The sequence below is a fragment of the Gopherus flavomarginatus genome, chromosome 2 (genome assembly GCF_025201925.1).
Source record: "Gopherus flavomarginatus isolate rGopFla2 chromosome 2, rGopFla2.mat.asm, whole genome shotgun sequence".
In the NCBI taxonomy this organism is placed as follows: domain Eukaryota; kingdom Metazoa; phylum Chordata; order Testudines; family Testudinidae; genus Gopherus; species Gopherus flavomarginatus.
In genome coordinates this window covers 145,134,047-145,150,405 of record NC_066618.1, presented here as the reverse complement: position 1 = coordinate 145,150,405, position 16,359 = coordinate 145,134,047, and the positions used below count along the sequence as shown (strand labels likewise).

The 16,359-nt window shown below is 39.3% G+C and overlaps 2 protein-coding genes across 13 annotated transcripts in view; one reads left to right on the top strand and one right to left on the bottom strand.

The window, feature by feature from the left end:
- Positions 1 to 16,359, top strand: part of CDH18 (cadherin 18) — a 1,010,793-nt gene that overhangs the window by 201,485 nt on the left and 792,949 nt on the right. The window lies entirely within an intron of this gene.
- On the bottom strand, positions 1,836 to 16,040 carry LOC127043583 (uncharacterized). Of its 9 annotated transcripts, XR_007772277.1 has the most exons (6): positions 15,968 to 16,040; positions 15,822 to 15,876; positions 15,687 to 15,740; positions 15,262 to 15,360; positions 2,625 to 2,764; positions 1,836 to 2,274 (listed from the first exon to the last, which is right to left on the bottom strand). XR_007772277.1 is itself a non-coding variant. In XM_050937549.1 (5 exons), the coding sequence occupies exons 1-5, from the start codon at positions 15,983 to 15,985 to the stop codon at positions 9,583 to 9,585; spliced, it is 267 nt and encodes an 88-aa protein (XP_050793506.1). In that variant the 5' UTR covers positions 15,986 to 16,040; the 3' UTR covers positions 8,956 to 9,582. The 9 variants fall into 9 exon arrangements, 4 of the variants coding, with proteins under 4 accessions (XP_050793506.1, XP_050793507.1, XP_050793503.1 ...); XR_007772278.1 differs by lacking the exon at positions 15,262 to 15,360; XM_050937549.1 differs by lacking the exons at positions 1,836 to 2,274; positions 2,625 to 2,764 and adding an exon at positions 8,956 to 9,593 and having other exon boundaries at positions 15,232 to 15,360.

Below are 16,359 nucleotides of genomic sequence, written 5' to 3'. Positions count from 1 at the left end.
GGCCTTATTCTGATATAGTACCTGATTGCTCCATGACTAGTCCCATTATTGTCATGGAGCAAGCAGGTACTACACCAGAATAAGAATATAAGAATAAGATCCTTAAAAAAATACCTGTTCACCTGCAGCTGTTGGGAGCTTATTCTATTTATTTTTAATTCCCTTAGACTATATTAAGGTATTTGAGTAATGAACGCTATGCTTAAGGTGGAGTGTGGTTTCTCTCATACCTCCATGGCCCTCACATCCCAACCACTAAAACTGCTTTTAGGCTGAAACTTTCAACATTCTGTTTTAGCTACAAAGCTGACACATTTATATATCAGTTGCACTGAAGACAGCTTCTTCTTCTTACTTTTGTTGTTAGACAGCATCTGCTAAAGCATATTGGATCAGATTCATCTGATGGTGGTGATAAAGTTTTAAATAGCACCTTTCATCTCAAAGGATTCCAGAACCCTTCACATTACAGGAATTACTTGATCTGCTTCCTGTAGCGAAATGGAATAGTGCACAGCAATAATATTAGTGTACAATTTGTTTTGCTAATTAGTAAGGTATAGTTACATTACACAACAATTTAGGAAGGGAATAAGGCTATCACATCCAATTAAAAGTGTAGAGGGAATGAAATTGCAATGCTACCTGCAGTGACTCAAGAGTGTGAATACCAGTCTCTGGACAGACTGTTAAAAACCGGGGCATAAACCCATCATCAAGCATAAGATCCTCAGGCAGTATAGCAGCCTAACTATAGAGTCACAGACAGTACCCCTGGGTCCTCTGATCTATCTTGCTCATGTGAGTTTACCTTTGTGACAGATTGTCCCTTACACTAAGAATTACAACAATATTCAGGTTACTCCCAATCCCAACGGACCAGTTAATTACCCTGGATCAATTGCACCTTAGATCTCACACCAAAGATGTTTGTAGCCAATCCAATAAAAAACCTATATAAAAATTTCTTAAATAAGAAAAGGAAACAAGAGTTATTTACAAAGTTAAAGCAGGTAAACATATATATATATATAAATGAGTTACAATTTTAAGTTTCAAAAGGTAATACAAGCTTCCATAATAAGCAAGATCTATATGTAATTTAGGGCTAACCCAGGCTAAGCAGCTGGGGATCTTTTGCATATGTCTAGGATACAATGCCCAATGGAGTTCAAGTGGCACAGAGATACACTTCCTTCCTGTTAGAGGTTTTTATCTCCCTCTTCCCTTGTGCTCTGAGCTGCAAACTCAGCTGATGGGAGGAATCCACTTGCTTCTTCATCTGCAGGGAGTGGAGGGCAAAACAATGCAATGCCTTTGTCCTCTTTACTATCCCACAATAGTCCATCTGGTGTCGATGGACGCTTCCAGGATGTAATACCAGTAGTAATAAGCTCGATAGTATTCATCACCATGCAATTTTGACAGGTTTCCACGCCCCTTTTAGGGCTTTTGTCCCGCCTTCCCACCCCCCGTTTTGGTTGGCGCTGTCGGCCATTTTGAAAAAATGTGTGTGTGTGTTTGACTAGGGGAAGTGTATTTAATATCAGGGTGGATTAAGAGAAAAGTTAAATAATATTGAAGACTAGGTTTATAAAGGGAATTTACTACGGCAAAACCTGTTTGTTAAGCACCGAATAAAAAAGCATTGAATGTATTCAATACCAATGTAGGTTAAGAAAAAAAACATTATAAACTAAGTTTAAAAGGATAATTAAGTGAAGCAAAACCTGTTTTGTAAGGACATAAGCAAAAACTATAAGGAAATACTTAAAAAGTAGGTTTAAAAAAATTAACCAAGGCAAAGCCTGTTTGGGGTGCCCTGGGTAAAAAAGGGATTGAAACTTTTGACTGCCAACATAGGTTATAAAAAGCTTTTTAATATTATTAAGTAATATTAAAAACAATACAGCTAGGTTTAAAAGGGGAATTGACTGAAGCAAAACCTGTTAAGTAAGCACATGGCCAAAAACTGTAAAGGGGTCCTAAGAAAAAGGCTTTTAAAAACATTAAAAACTAGGTTTAAAAGAAAATGTACTAAGGCAGTGTAATAAAAGTGAATAAAACGTATTAAAACTAGTCAATACCAATGTAGGTTAAGAAAAAACGAGGTTTAAAAGGAAAATTGACAAAGAGAAAGCCTGTTCTGTAAGCACAGGGTAAAAACTCTATAAAAAAGTGGCTAAGAAAAATACAATAAAGCTCAGGGTAAAATTAAAAAATGTTTACCTTTGCAGTCTTTTTGTAAAACGAGGCAGCTTTTCTGGTTTAACCCTAGTAAATAAAACACATTAAAACTAGTGAATGCCAATGCAGGTTAAGAAAAAACGAGTTTTAAAAGGAAAATTGACCAAGGGAAAGCCTGTTTGGTAAGCCCGGGGTAAAAAAGCATTCAATATCAGTGTAGATTAATTAAAAAGAGCAAAGATAGAGAGCACGCGGCGGAATCAGAATGAGACAGAGAGAGAGAAGCAGGCAGAGTCTGTTTAGTAAGCACAGGGTAAAAAAGCATTCAGAATCAGGGCGGGTTACAAGACAAGAAAAGCGAGGAGAGAGTCCGCTTTGGAAAGAGCAACGATAGAGAGCACAGGGTAGGATTAAAGAGAAAGAGAGAGAATTGTTACCTTTGCCCGTCTTTCTGTAGAATGAGGGAGATTTCCTGCTTCTGACACTCTCCAGCTTGTTATCACCGCTTTTGGATCGGCCCAATCAGAGGTGGTTTTACAACAGCGTCATAGAATTCATTTTCCTGAACCAACCAATCCTAGTGTTTCAAGAGTTTAAGCAAGAGCCTTTTAAAAACCGGTTATTGTCTACCAATCAGCATGTGTTTTTGTGTATAAAAACACGTGGTTTTGCGAGCGGGTTTTTCAACACAGAGAAACTAACTAAACACAAAGGCATGTCCCTGTACAAAACACCTACAGAAGCCAAGAAGCCGGAATTGCCCCTGGGTGCGCCAGACCGTGTTCAGAAAAGAAGGCTCCTTTACAGTTGTTTTGCCAACGAGAAAGGCTTGTTGTCGAGCCCTGTGTTTTATTCTGAAAGAGAACTGAAAAAAGAGGAGCCACAGCCGTTTGTAAAAAATCAAGTGCGAAAAAATTTGTTGTCAGATTTGGAAAAAAACAGAATTAAAGGCAGAAGTAAATCTTTTTTTTTGTAACAAATTACAAAATGTTTTATAAAAATAAAGGGTTAAATCTTTTTCTTTTTATAGGGGAGAATGGAAGAAGAGCCTATATATGAGGACATGGCAACCGAGGAACAGCCGCAGGATAGCGATGTTGAAAACCAACCTATGGACCCCGAGTTGTGGAAAGATGGCGATATTGTTACGGTATAAGCTTTATTAGTTGTAAAAAAAAATAAAAAATTATTGTATTTACACTTTTAAAAAATGACTTTTGATTTTTAACAGATAACCAAGCCTGGGCCGTACAAGATTACTGCTTTGGTGTGTAACAAACTGCCAACAGTTGCAGAGACAGAAACACCCGAGGAGGTAAAGACAGCTTAATTTATTTGAAATATATATATATATATATATATATATATATATGTGCATGACACTAATTAAGCGTTAATATACGGTTGGTTTAATAATAGGCTGCTGAAACTATGATTGACGAAGGTGATTCAGAAACAAAGGACACAAACGGGGTGTCAATAGTAAAACCCAAAGAACACTACAAGGTAAAAATTACTTAAATAATTTAAAAAATATATAAATATAAACATATGTAAGAGTGGTAAAATAAAACTATATGTTTTGTGTTTAATAACAGGAAGATGATATGGGGTTCAACGGTGCGACAGTCGAGGATGATGATAATTCAGAATCAGACGAGGGTACGACCGAGGTAGCACAAATAAACTCTAGGCTTTTTTATTTTAAAATTTTTGCATCAAAAAACTTAAAATATGTTTTTACAATGTTTTTAACAGACATCTTCAGAGGATGAAAAGAGGCGGTCTCTAAGTAGAACAGCCGTAATATGTACCTGTTGTTTTTGTGTGAAGCAAGATGTTAAAAAAAAGTCTGTAAAAAGTGAAGAGAGTGACCAGAAAAGCGGTGAAGAAAAAGAGGATCCAGTTATGGTTGATATTGTTAGAGCTGTTGTAGTAAAAGCCTTTTACCACTGTTTGAAAAAACAACTTTTGGAAAACTGTGCAGCCTGCGCTGTAAATAAGTCCAACCCTTTTAGTCACCCTTGTATTTTTTGGGATCGCTCAGAAGTATTTTACCAGCTTAGACGTATTTCTTCTAAACTGAACGCGGCCCAGCTGGTAAATGTAATTATAGCTGAAGGCTACAAACTAAAAAAGCTTAACATAACCACTGAAACTATAACCAAAGTTGTTAAAATGATTAGGGAGGTTGGAAAATCATCTGACCCGGTGGCCTTGCTGGTAGATCTGTCAAAAGAGGTGGCCCCCTATATTGGCCGAGCGGTGTGTAGCAGAGTTCGCCAAATGGATTATAAAACTTTTTACATGCAAGGTTGTGACCCCAGAGGCTTAAAAAATATATATTAATTAAAAATGCATTGTTAAAAGAAACTGTATCACAGTTTTTATATTATTTTGCTTAACCGTTAAAAATGTATGTAATTGTATCGTATTACTTTACTGCCGCTTTAAAAGTTAAATGTGTATAAACGTTGTTGTGTTAAATAAAAACAAAAGCAGAAACAAACTTTTGTGTATACAGTGTTTTAAAGCAAGACGGGGTAAGCATGGCAAAGCTGCTAAAAAAAATTTATTACTCACCCGAAAAAGTTGGTAGTTTTGGGGGCATAACACCCTTATTTCAGGCCGCTAAAAGACACCGTAAAAGCTTAAGCAAAAAGCAGGTTTCCGCTTGGCTTGCGGATCAAGATGCTTACGCTTTACATAAACCTGCAAGGCTTAAATTTAAAAGAAATAAAACAGTGGTGTCTAATGTGGATACACAATGGCAGGCAGATTTGGTTGATATGGCCGCCTATTCTAAAGACAATGACAACCGTAAATATATTTTAACAGTGATAGATATTTTGTCTAAATACGCCTGGGCGGTAACCCTAAAAAATAAAACAGGAAAAGAGGTGGCAGAGGCGTTTAAAGCTATTTTTTCAAAGGGGCGCGTGCCTCAAAAATTACAAACAGACCGAGGAAAAGAGTTTTTAAACAAAGCTTTAAAAAATTTGTTTAAGCAATATGGAGTACACCATTTTGTTACCAATAACGAAGTTAAAGCGGGAATTGTGGAGAGGTTTAACAGAACTTTAAAATCAAAAATGTGGAGGTATTTACCGCCCGTAACACCTTTCGCTACATTGATGTGCTGCAGGCCTTCATAGACGGTTACAACAGAAGTTATCACAGAACTATTAGAGGGCGCCCAATTGACGTGACAGAAGCTAATGCGCTAAGCGTGTGGAAAACCGTCTACGGGGGTAGTTTTAAAATAAAGAGGCAACGTGTGGTTTTTAAAAAAGGGGATCACGTAAGAGTATCTAAAACGAAGGGCACTTTTGAAAAGGGCTATCAGCAAACCTTTACCGATGAAATATTTATCGTGTCAGGGGTTTTATTAAGAGGACAAAGACCGGTGTATGCATTACAAGATTATGAAGGGGAGGAAGTTGTGGGGTCTTTTTATCCTGAAGAATTACAAAAAGTAAACCCTAACCAGGACCGAGTTTACAAGGTAGAAAAAATTTTAAAAAAAAAAGGTCGGGGAAGAAACAAATATTTCTTTGTAAAATGGAAAGGTTGGCCTAAAAAATTTAATAGTTGGGTTAAAGCGTCTCAAGTGCAGGACCTTTAATAAAAAAATGACTGAACAAAGTTTTTATATGACATTACCAAGCAACGCCTCAGCGGGGGCTTTTCCTCAAAATACTAGTTCCAATTTTACAATACAACTAGCCAAGCCTTTAAATTTAATAGGGCGGTGGGATGTCGCTTTATCGGAAATTCATTATTGTCACTCTTGGAACACGCTTCTTTTCGATACAGCATTTACGTTAGCATCGGAAAAAAAAAATTCGAACCTACTACATGGATGCCGGCTATTATTCGAGCATTCACCATTTAATAGAAGTCATCAACAAGAATATAGACAAAGATGCCGAAAAACCAAATGCCTACGTTATTTACAACCCTGTGACTAGAAGGGTTCAGCTAAAACCAAACGATGGAAAGTACTTTTTTTCCACAGGTGGTAAATTGGCAACAATACTGGGAATGCTTTCAAATCATCCGTGTAGGATTGCACCGTACCCCGCAGACATTACGGGGGGTTTTAACTCTTTATACGTGTACACCGACATAGTGGAACATCAGTTAGTGGGGGACTACTATGTGCCGCTGTTGCGCTGCGTTCCCATCCGTGGTAGCAACAACGAATTTGTTACAATAACGTATGACAAACCGCATTACGTCCCCGTAAGTAAGCAGCACATCGGAACCATTACTATTGAAATAAAGACGGATCAAAATAAACACGTTTCATTTAGTTTTGGAAAGGTAATTGTTAAACTACATTTGCGTCCCAAAAAAGCTGAAGAATGGTAACTATGAAAAACTACGGGGACCCCTTTTTGTATAGAAACTACTACAAGGCCCAGGCTGGCTATGGCTTACCAGGATATCAAGGATTACCCGTTATGTACGGGGCAGGTTTAGGAGGAATATTTCGCAGCCTTTTTAGAAAAGCCGTGCCACTTTTAAAAAGAGGTTTTGACATTATTAAACCCCACATGAAAACAGCCGCGAAAAATATAACCAGAGACGTCGTAAACCACGTATCTAGCGCAGTTATAAACAAAATAGGAGCACAGGAAGGTTCCGGTTTAGTGGTAATGAGAAGAAAAAGAGCAGCGTTGCGCCAGCCCTTTAAAGGCCCACCTAGACCCTTTAAAAAAAAAAAAGCTGTGAGAAGAGGTCTTAGCCATATACCAAAAAGGCGTCCTAAGAAGAGGAAGCGTCGCGCTACCAGCGATAAAAGGGATATATTTTAAAATGGCTTTTATTCATTGTGGCTCTGACGAATGCACCAAATCGGAGCTGGATTTATTTCAAATAGCCCCCACACAAACCAGTATTGAAAATAGCTTTTATGTAGAGGTGCCTCCTTTGGCCGCTTTAACGGTAAATGCCCCTCTTGAATTTTTTATTTCGGGACATGGGGATCATTACTTAGACCTTAACAACACGCTGCTGTACGTGTGCTGCAAGGTGACAAAAGAAGACGGATCAGACATTGATGATGGTGCCCGGGTGGCCCTAACAAACTACCCCATCGCCACTCTTTTAACCAGCTGGATGTTACTTTAGGCGATCGTCTTATTAGCCAGAGCAACAATTGTTACCCTTACAGAGCCTTAATAGAGCTAATTTTAAACTACAGCCATGACACCCTCGCTACTCAGTTTTCGACAGGCGGATTTTATAAAGACACGGCAGGGGGCCACGAAAGCACCCTTTTGGTCGGCCAGGCCAATGAGGGGTTTATACGCAGGGCCGAACTAACGGCCGGCAGCAGGAAACTGGATTTGTTGGGACCTTTACACAGCGATTTGTTTTTTTCAAGAAAAACTACTGCTAAACGGCGTGGATTTAAAAATCAAACTAACACGTAGCAAAGATGTTTTTTGCCTTATGAGCGGCACTGCCAACGAGAATTATAAAGTACACATTATTTCGGCGTCCCTGTTTGTAAAACGTGTAAAAGTAACCCCGGGGGTTCGTTTGGGGCACGCTGAAGCTTTAATGACCGCCAACGCTAAGTACCCCGTAGACCGGGTAAGCATAAAGGTGTTTAGCATACCGGCCGGCAGTCGTGTCAGTAACCAGGAAAACCTTTTTTTGGGGCAGCTACCCAAGCAGCTAGTAATCGGTTTTATAGATAACGACGCCTTCAGCGGCAGCTACGTTAAAAACCCTTTTAACTTTAAACATTATAACATTAATTTTGTGGCCTTGTATGTGGATGGCGAACAGGTGCCAGCAAAACCCCTACAACCCGATTTTGAAAATGGAAACTGCGTGAGAGAGTACATGCAGCTCGTGCAGGCTACTGGAAAATATGTAAAAGATCGATCGCTCTTAATTAACCGCGATGAATTTGCCCAGGGCTATACGCTGTACGCCTTTGATTTGACCCCGGATCAGGAGTGCGCCGACCATTATTCTTTAATTAAAACTGGAAACCTGAGAGCGGAAATTCGGTTTGCAACGGCTTTGCCCTCTACGGTTAACATGATAGTGTATGGGGTTTTTGATAACGTGCTCGAAGTAAATCATAGAAGAAACGTTCTGTTTGACTATATGTAATCATGAACACCGTGCAGCTACGAGATATTTTATCAAAGGACCCTTCTTTTTTAGATGTTTTTTCTAGCGATTTGCTTCCGAAAAGTTTTGTGTCCGGAAGACCTTTGGGGCTTATTGTTAACACCCACCCCCATAAGTTACCCGGGGAACATTGGCTGGCCCTTTATTTACCGAAACGGGGGCCCGGCGAGTTTTTTGACTCCTACGGTTTTTCCCCAGACAGTAACTTTTTCCCTAAGTCTATTATGACTTTTTTAAACCGTAACTGTGATAAGGTTGTGTTTCATCAGAGACAACTACAGGACCCCCTAGCTGTAACCTGCGGTTATCATTGTATTTTTTTTTTAAAACAACGTAATAAGGGTTTATCTTTTGATTGTATTTTAAAATTGTACTCCGATGATTTAGCAGAAAATGACCGCTTGGTGGTGCGATTTGTAAAAGGAAAAAGACCCGGCATGCCCAGACCTGTTTTAAGCATGTTTCAACATGTTCAAACGTGTTTATCTTGTCGTGTGTTTAAAGAGCTGCATCAATAAAACACAATTTTTAATTTTGTTTACGTTTTTTATTTTACATTGTTAACCAGTCAATTTTTCGTTTTTTAACAGGGACGCTTTTAAAAGAGGCGGTGTTACTTGTGGCCTTGACCGGCTTTAGCCCTATTTTTAGACGCTCTAAAAATTGTTTATTGGTAACATGCCCTACGACGGTCGTAGGCACGTTTAGCTCTGCCAAGGCTTTCATAAAAACATGCCACCCTTTAGGAGCCCTCTTGTTAGCGAAAGAATAAGAGCCGGTTACCCCCCTGACTAAATCAAGCATGTGAGACCCCTCAATCGCCTTCCCCCGGTACACAAAACGGCCATTATCAGCCCAAGAAGACACATCTTTACGTTGTTTAAGCTTATTTAACAATATTTCAGCTTTTTTTTTATAGCGAGGATTTACCCCCTCCAACACCTCCTGAATAACAAAGTCCGATACATCCCCCTGAACGTTAGGAGGTTGAAACTCCTCTTGCTCTTGCTCTTGCTCTTGCTCTTGCTCAGGGGAAAAAAAAAAGGTTTATTTTAGTCTTTTCCATTTCACCACGCTTGGCCAATACCAGGTATTTTTGCAGGACCGCCTCGTAGAGTTTAGCCTTTTCGTAGTCGGATAAACCGGTTCTTTGAAGAATGTCTTTCATTTCTGAATCCAACTGGCGACTGGTTGTGGTTCTGATATTTTCTTCACCGCTAGAAGCCCGCTTTATTTGTTCTAACTGGTGGCTAGGAACAAGGTACATTTTTTCGGCGTATTCCATTATCTGTTAATTAAAAGGCTTGACAGCAGGGGGAGTGCAAAGCTTAACAAAGGGCCAATAAAGCCACCAGTTTGTTTTACAATAACCTTTTTTCTTTTCAGGGATAGCTTTTTATCGCTTAGCTTTTTAATAATTTTTCGTTTTTTTTTAAGGATGCTTATTTGTCGAGGTTTTAAAGGAATGTTTCCTTTTAAAGTGTTAAGCGCTATTTCTGAGATGGCCGCTACTAGGTCGTCAGACGCCGTACAGAGAATAGCCTTTCTTTGTTGCGGCTTGGCTTTGATAAGAAATTTTAAAAGAGCCAGGTTTTTTTGCACACGGTAAGACATGTTTGTTCGGGAGGTGATTTTTTTTAAAATGGAGGATTAATAAAAAATAACTATTTTTTATGGGTTTTTTTAAAGGTGTATGCACAGGGCCAGTCTGGGGGGAAAAGACCTGTTCTTAACCTGAGGTTTTCGGGCGTTGAAGCATTTAAATCCACCAGCAGATACCCGTAGGGGTCTTTGGTAGCGTCCTCAAAAGCCTCCAAAAAAAATTGTGTTTTACCAGGGTACATTTGCCGGGCCAAAGTGGTGACTTGTAGTTTATCGCGGGGGTTTTTAAAAAGAACCATATATTTAGTATTTAAATTAATTGTACGGCTTTTTTTTCCCTGACAAAACATATTTTGCACAATGTACATAATACTTAAGTTTTTGTGGTGTACGTATTTTGTAAAGGCTTTTTCAATTTCACCACTGTCAGAAGCAGACTCCATTAGATCATCTATAATAACCATATTCACTTTATTACTAGGAAATAAATGTTCATCATTAAAAGTATTAGGTAAACCTTCCAAAAATGTAATACATGAAAATTTTTGCAGCAACTCTGTATACAGCGGTTGCCAACAGCTATAACACCACACAATATTTTCAGGCATACATGATAACAGTTTATGACCATTTTCTAACAACTGTTTTATAAAATATGATTTTCCAGAATTTGAGGGCCCACAAAGCAAACAGGAAAAGGGATGAACAAACTGAACGTGGTTTTTCATAATAATTAATACCCGTACGGCAAAGTTTTAAAAGCCTCCTCGAGGGCTCTTTTGTCGTAAATGACTTTTTGGGTTTTTTTTTAGAGTTCTTGTTTCTATTAACCAGTGTTTTTTTACCCTTACGATTCCTGGCTGCTGTATTACGATTTCTTTTGGGTCCTCTCCCGCGGGGTAATCCCAGACAAGTTCTTTTAAGCTTTCAAAATTAATTTTTTCACTGTTTCCTGAGTTAAGTGTGATTCCTTTTAATTTCATACAGGTTTTACCGCTGGACAGTTTGTACCCGTATGTTTTAGGTCCCGCGGACACAAACTCCACAATGTGTTCATCTGGGGGTATTTCGCTAGTTAAATCTCCTAAATAATCCCCTAGGGGGGGATTCCACTCCCCTTCTTTACTTACAAAAATTACAGAATCCGTATCATGATAAAGACACCGCTGCTGTAAACGATCTAACAAGCGGTAGAGCTCTAACCGAGCATAAGCGGTGGTAAAGCACGCTATAAACACGTTAGTGTTGCTGGAATGGGTGCAGTGTTCTTTTGCGTACTTCCAAGACACTACGGCTGTATCATCATCGATAAACTCGCACGATGACACATCGTAATAAGGTACAAAAACGTACTTAAAGAGCTCGTCCGGGTCCGTTACTATACTAGTGTTAGTCAAATTTGTTCGCTGACCAAATTTTCCCCACAAGGAATTTAAAAACAGCTTTGAAATTTGTCTTTTGGCGGGGTTTACCTTAATTTTGTTTAGACGCAGACACACACCTTCTTTTTCACGGTACTCTTTAACGTACTGTTCTTTTTTAAGCTTGTCCGTACACCAGTGAGGAAACCCCGAGGCCTCTTGTTTTTGTCTTAGGTGTGTTTTAATATAGTCTGAAAACAGGGCATCTGAAGAGCGGTTAAAATGCCAGACTTCATAAATTTCAGCGATTTTGTACCCTTTGTTTAAAGCCTCCACCAACTCTATTGTGCACCAAGTCCCTGTTAAAGCCCTCTCCTCCTGACTGTGCCCGCAGGGATCCTTTTGTTTTGTTTCTGCACAAAGGGCGCACAGGGGAAACATTAGTTTACCATCAACCCTGTATGGTAACACGGGAAAATACAAACCTCTTGGAGGGTACACTTTAACCTTGGCTATGCCAAAGTACTGGCCGATATCCCCAAAACCCTCATACACAATAACGGGATGTCCCACCGGGTACTGTTTAGTTTTGTTAACAAATGGGTAGAGGCTGGTAAAATCGTAGTAATGAACCTGCTCCCCGGGCAGCGGTTTGTAATAAAGGCAAATGGCGTTTGTTCTACCACCGTAAAGGGCGTCTCTAGGAACCAGAGGCTGTGGCAGCTTTTTTTCTCGTAAAAAAATTTTCCACCCGGTTATCGTTTGCTAGCATGGCCTGCCACTCGTGTTCCCACACGGTCCTTACCTCAAACCCCTGGCTTTTTAAAAATTCAGCCTTAATAATGGTTCGGTTGTACAGCTGTCCGTAGGTTGCCTTAAGCAACGGGTTGTAATCATTTTCGCAATAGCAAATGGGGCACCCGTGAAAAAAAACACCCGTTAAATTCAAAGGCCGTGGGTTTACCAGCTATAATGGCGTAACCGTCCAAAAAATAGGACCCAGTTTTAAACTCGCCACCCTGCAAAGCGTGTTGAATGTAAATATTTTCAGTGTGGGCTACGTACATCAACCACTGAATGGCCGGCGTGGAATATCTCTTCTGCTGTTTGTGGTAATTGTCTAACGGCAAAAGCGCTATGGTTTGCGGCTTTAAAAAATTAAACCGGTACATGGCCATGCAAATCGAGGCCAATGTGAGGTGCTGAAAGGGATCTATACACTTAGTAACCACTTCCTCATTATCCTTTCCGGGGTTTTTAACAATTTGCTTTTCGGTCATTTTTATAACTTCGTTTCTGAACCGGTCGCAAGCCTCTCGCAAAATTTCAACATCTTTTTGACAATAATAGCGTAGTTCTTTTTGAAGATCAAAGCTGTTTTGGCGATTGTGCTGGTACCAGTTTAAAAATTCTTTTTTTTCTTCAGGCATCATGTAGTCTACTCCAAAGTACTCTATTTCGGGCATAGGTCCCACATAGTTTTGATTTTTAACGGTGTTAAAAAAGTGTGGAAAGTACCCCTTCGCTTCCTCAAACCCCATAGCTTTGGGTAACTTGCTAAGTTTCATGGGGAGAAAATTTAAAGAATCTATAAATTTAATGGCTAAGTTTACCACCGTCACGCAAATAAGTTTTCCCCCTTGCGTTACGGTGCTAACAGCCATTTTTTCTTTAATTAACTGCCTTAGAATAAAATAACTATCGTAACCTTTAGCGTTATGAGCAATAAAAGTGTATCCCTTAAAGCGCTTGTCTATAAAGGTTAAAACAAACTCGCTAATGCATTCTTCCCCCTTAAATTCCCAGCTAGTTTTTTTATTTAAATGCAAAGCATAAATATAATTTGGCACGTGTACCCCCGTTTCCTGCATACATTCAAAATCATAAAACACATAATCCTTTCCCTCTTCTGGAGACCAAATATTACGCATATAACACTCGTGACCCTCTATGTTGTCTGTTTTTTGATGGCACTGGGGACACTTTTTGCTTCTACACTGGTGATTTTTAACCGTGTAGAAGCCGCATTTATCGCAAAAAATTCTGTTTTTACAATCAACTTTACCGCTGGTCGCCAAAGCGCTGTGCCTTTCTAAACAGTCGTCAGACCTGCAAAACAGCTTACAGCTGGGGCATCTTTTTTTTTCACCGGCCACTTCGAGGCACTCGGCGCTATTACACGTACGGCAGTGGTTTTTACAGGCGTGCTGGTGTTTGTGGCTATAGGGAGCGTAACAGTAGTTGCACAAATACGGGGCGCCTATAAAGGCTTTAATATTTAAAATACCGTAAAAATGTTTGTTATGTAACAAAACAAAAACAGTTTGGAAACGCTGTACACCCCCAGTTGTAAAAAAACACCAATTTCCATTTTCATAATACAAAACGGTAATAGCTACCCCCAAGCGCTCTTCGAAAGAGCTCACGTCTGTCAAGCTAATCATTTTTTGGTCCGAAAACCCCAACTCCTGATGAAGGTGTTTGGCCCCCTCTAACAACTGGGCATCTGTAAGTTTTTTATCTGATAAAAGACCCAGCACGCTACCGGCAAAACATAAGTTGTTACCCTGATTATTTAAATCAATTAAATGTTTTCTTTTTTTTTCAATAATTTTACTGTACGTAATAGTTTTTAGGGGTCTTACAGACCCAACTCCACCAAGCCTGTTTCTAATAATTGTAACAACCAGGCGTAAAGTTCCGGACCCCACAATCTCTGCATTACTTTGCAACACATTAACGATGTTATTTAAAAAATCTATGGCGTTTAAATTTTCCCAAGGCCTCCGTAAAGAAAAGAGCGGGTGATTTAGCCCCGGGGCATCTAAGCGTAGCTGTACAAAATCTTCAGGACCCACCTGATTATTAATATCATCTAGCAAATTTTGAATAGCAATGTCGATGGCCGCCATGGCTTCTGTGAACCCCGTTACTCTGTCCAAATTAGCAAAACGAAATTCCTGAAAATATTCATATGCGTTAAACTCTCTTCGGGGTCTTATCCAGTGTCTTACACGCTCCAAATACACCTGTGGTGGTGTATCAGGAGCGGGGAAATCTGGACCTTCAGAAGAAGAAGAAGGGGTGGGAGGGTCTATTTCCCTTTCTTGGTTGGGGGGTTGTTTTTTTAAAATAGCTTTGGCTTTTTTTATTCTTTTTGCCAAAAGCCTTCTTAACATTTTAGATTTTTTCCATTTTTTTTTCCAACCCCTTTTTACATTTTTAGGTTTCATGTGTAGTCACCCTCTTCCTTCCCCCTTTAACGCGCTTTCGACCTTTTCAATTAGTGCCCGGGTGTCTGCTATTTTTTGGTCTAAAACAACCCTTTCTTCTGGAAAATTTTGTTTTTGAAATACCTCAAGAATTAGCTTTGAAAACTTTTTATCTATTAAACGCTTTAAAGATGAACAAACACTAAACAGCTCGTTACAAGCAGCAACTGATGCGGCCAGCCCCACAGGAAGATTGTTATTTGTAGCAGGGGTTTTGCGGGTTCCGAAAGCTTGGGGGTTAACTTCTTCACCCTGCTCGAACCCACCCCTAGACACGGTTCCTTCTACAGAGTTGTTTATTTTTAAAGCTGATTGGGTCGGGGAGGCATAGGTCTGTTGAAAACGAGGGGCTTTACCGCCTCCGCCTCGCTTACCATGGTTTTTGAAAGTTGTAGAGGTAGCTTTGGGCGGTTCAAAAGCGGGGGGTCTGAGCCCCTTTCCCCCCGCCCTGAAAACGGATGCTGTTTTAGAGGTAGACTTTTTGGCCTTTTTTAATGCCGGCTGGTTTTGTTCAATAAGGGATTTAGACGTACAGGGCTGTTCAAAATCGGTGTGCTTAATACCCTTGCTTCCGACTGCAGCTGCCTCAGAGGGAAATTTTTTGCCCCTCTTTAAAGGTTGCGGGTTTTGGGCAATGAGGGATTTGGACGTGCAGGGCTGTTCAAAATCGGTGTGCTTAATACCCTTGCTTCCAACTGCAGCTGCCTCAGAGGGAAATTTCTTGGCCCCTTTAAGCGCTCTTCCCTTCAACATTTCTTCTTGAGGAATAACGCTTGATAAGTCTGCCGATACACATAAAAATGTTTTTTAGCACGGGGTTTTTTTTTTTTACTAACAACAAACATGTCCCCCAAATATATATATTTTAAAAACGTTTTTGCAATAAGGGGGCTAAAAACCGCGTTTAAGTATAATGTACAAAATAAAGCGCTCTTTTAGTTTACCCCCCCCCCCCCCCCTCCCCCCCTTGGGGCTGTACAACGGCAGCTTTTGTACAGTAAAACCTTTAAAAGTTTTTTTTCCTAACAATAACAAACAAACCCCTAAAATGCACACTATTTCCAACGTCAATTTTTAAAAAACCACATATTTAAAAAACAGTTCACACCTTCCTCTGTAATTTCAGGAAAACCTATTGGGTGGTTTTGACTTCCATCTTGTTCTAAATTAAAAAAATAAAATTTTTTAAAACCTTTTTTTCTTAAAAATAAATTATACTTGTGTAGCATATTAATTGGCTTACCAAAATTTAAAGCTTCTAGCGCGGCATCTGGAATGTCAAGAAAAAAGTTCTCGTCCTATTCAAAAGAAAAAATGTTGGCTTTTAACTAAGCATAACGCTGTTATAATATCTTGGCGGCCCATACAAATTATAGTAAGGTTTCTTACCATGTTGTTGCTTCCCATAACGGTAGAAGTCTTGTATTAGCAATATTTCTTTAACAGCCTTGTTTAGTTTTTTGTTCCCCTATTTATAGGTTTAAACCTGCTTTTTTAAAAAAAAAAGTTTTGCCCCCCACACCCAAAATTCTTTAAAAAAAACAGGGTGTGTAAAGGGCACTTTTCTAGGAAAAAAGGCGGGTGCAGTTTTGGGGGGCGCCAAATACTTTAGCTTTAATGGCTAACAATGTTGTTTTTTATAGTAAATGTGTTTAAACAGTTAATAAAAAGCCTTTGTAAATGGTAATATACCTATTTACAGCTTTGTAACCAAAAAGTTTTTAAAAACTGCAACCTGTATTTTTTAAATTTGTTATATGGCCTTGGTTTTTAAAACAAAA

Coding starts and splice junctions, on each gene's coding strand:
- LOC127043583 (XM_050937546.1), bottom strand. Junction 15,741..15,821: donor GCTAGAAGCTTTAAATTTTG/GTAAGCCAATTA, acceptor TTTTTAATTTAG/AACAAGATGGAAGTCAAAAC. Junction 15,361..15,686: donor TCCTGAAATTACAGAGGAAG/GTGTGAACTGTT, acceptor GTGTATCGGCAG/ACTTATCAAGCGTTATTCCT.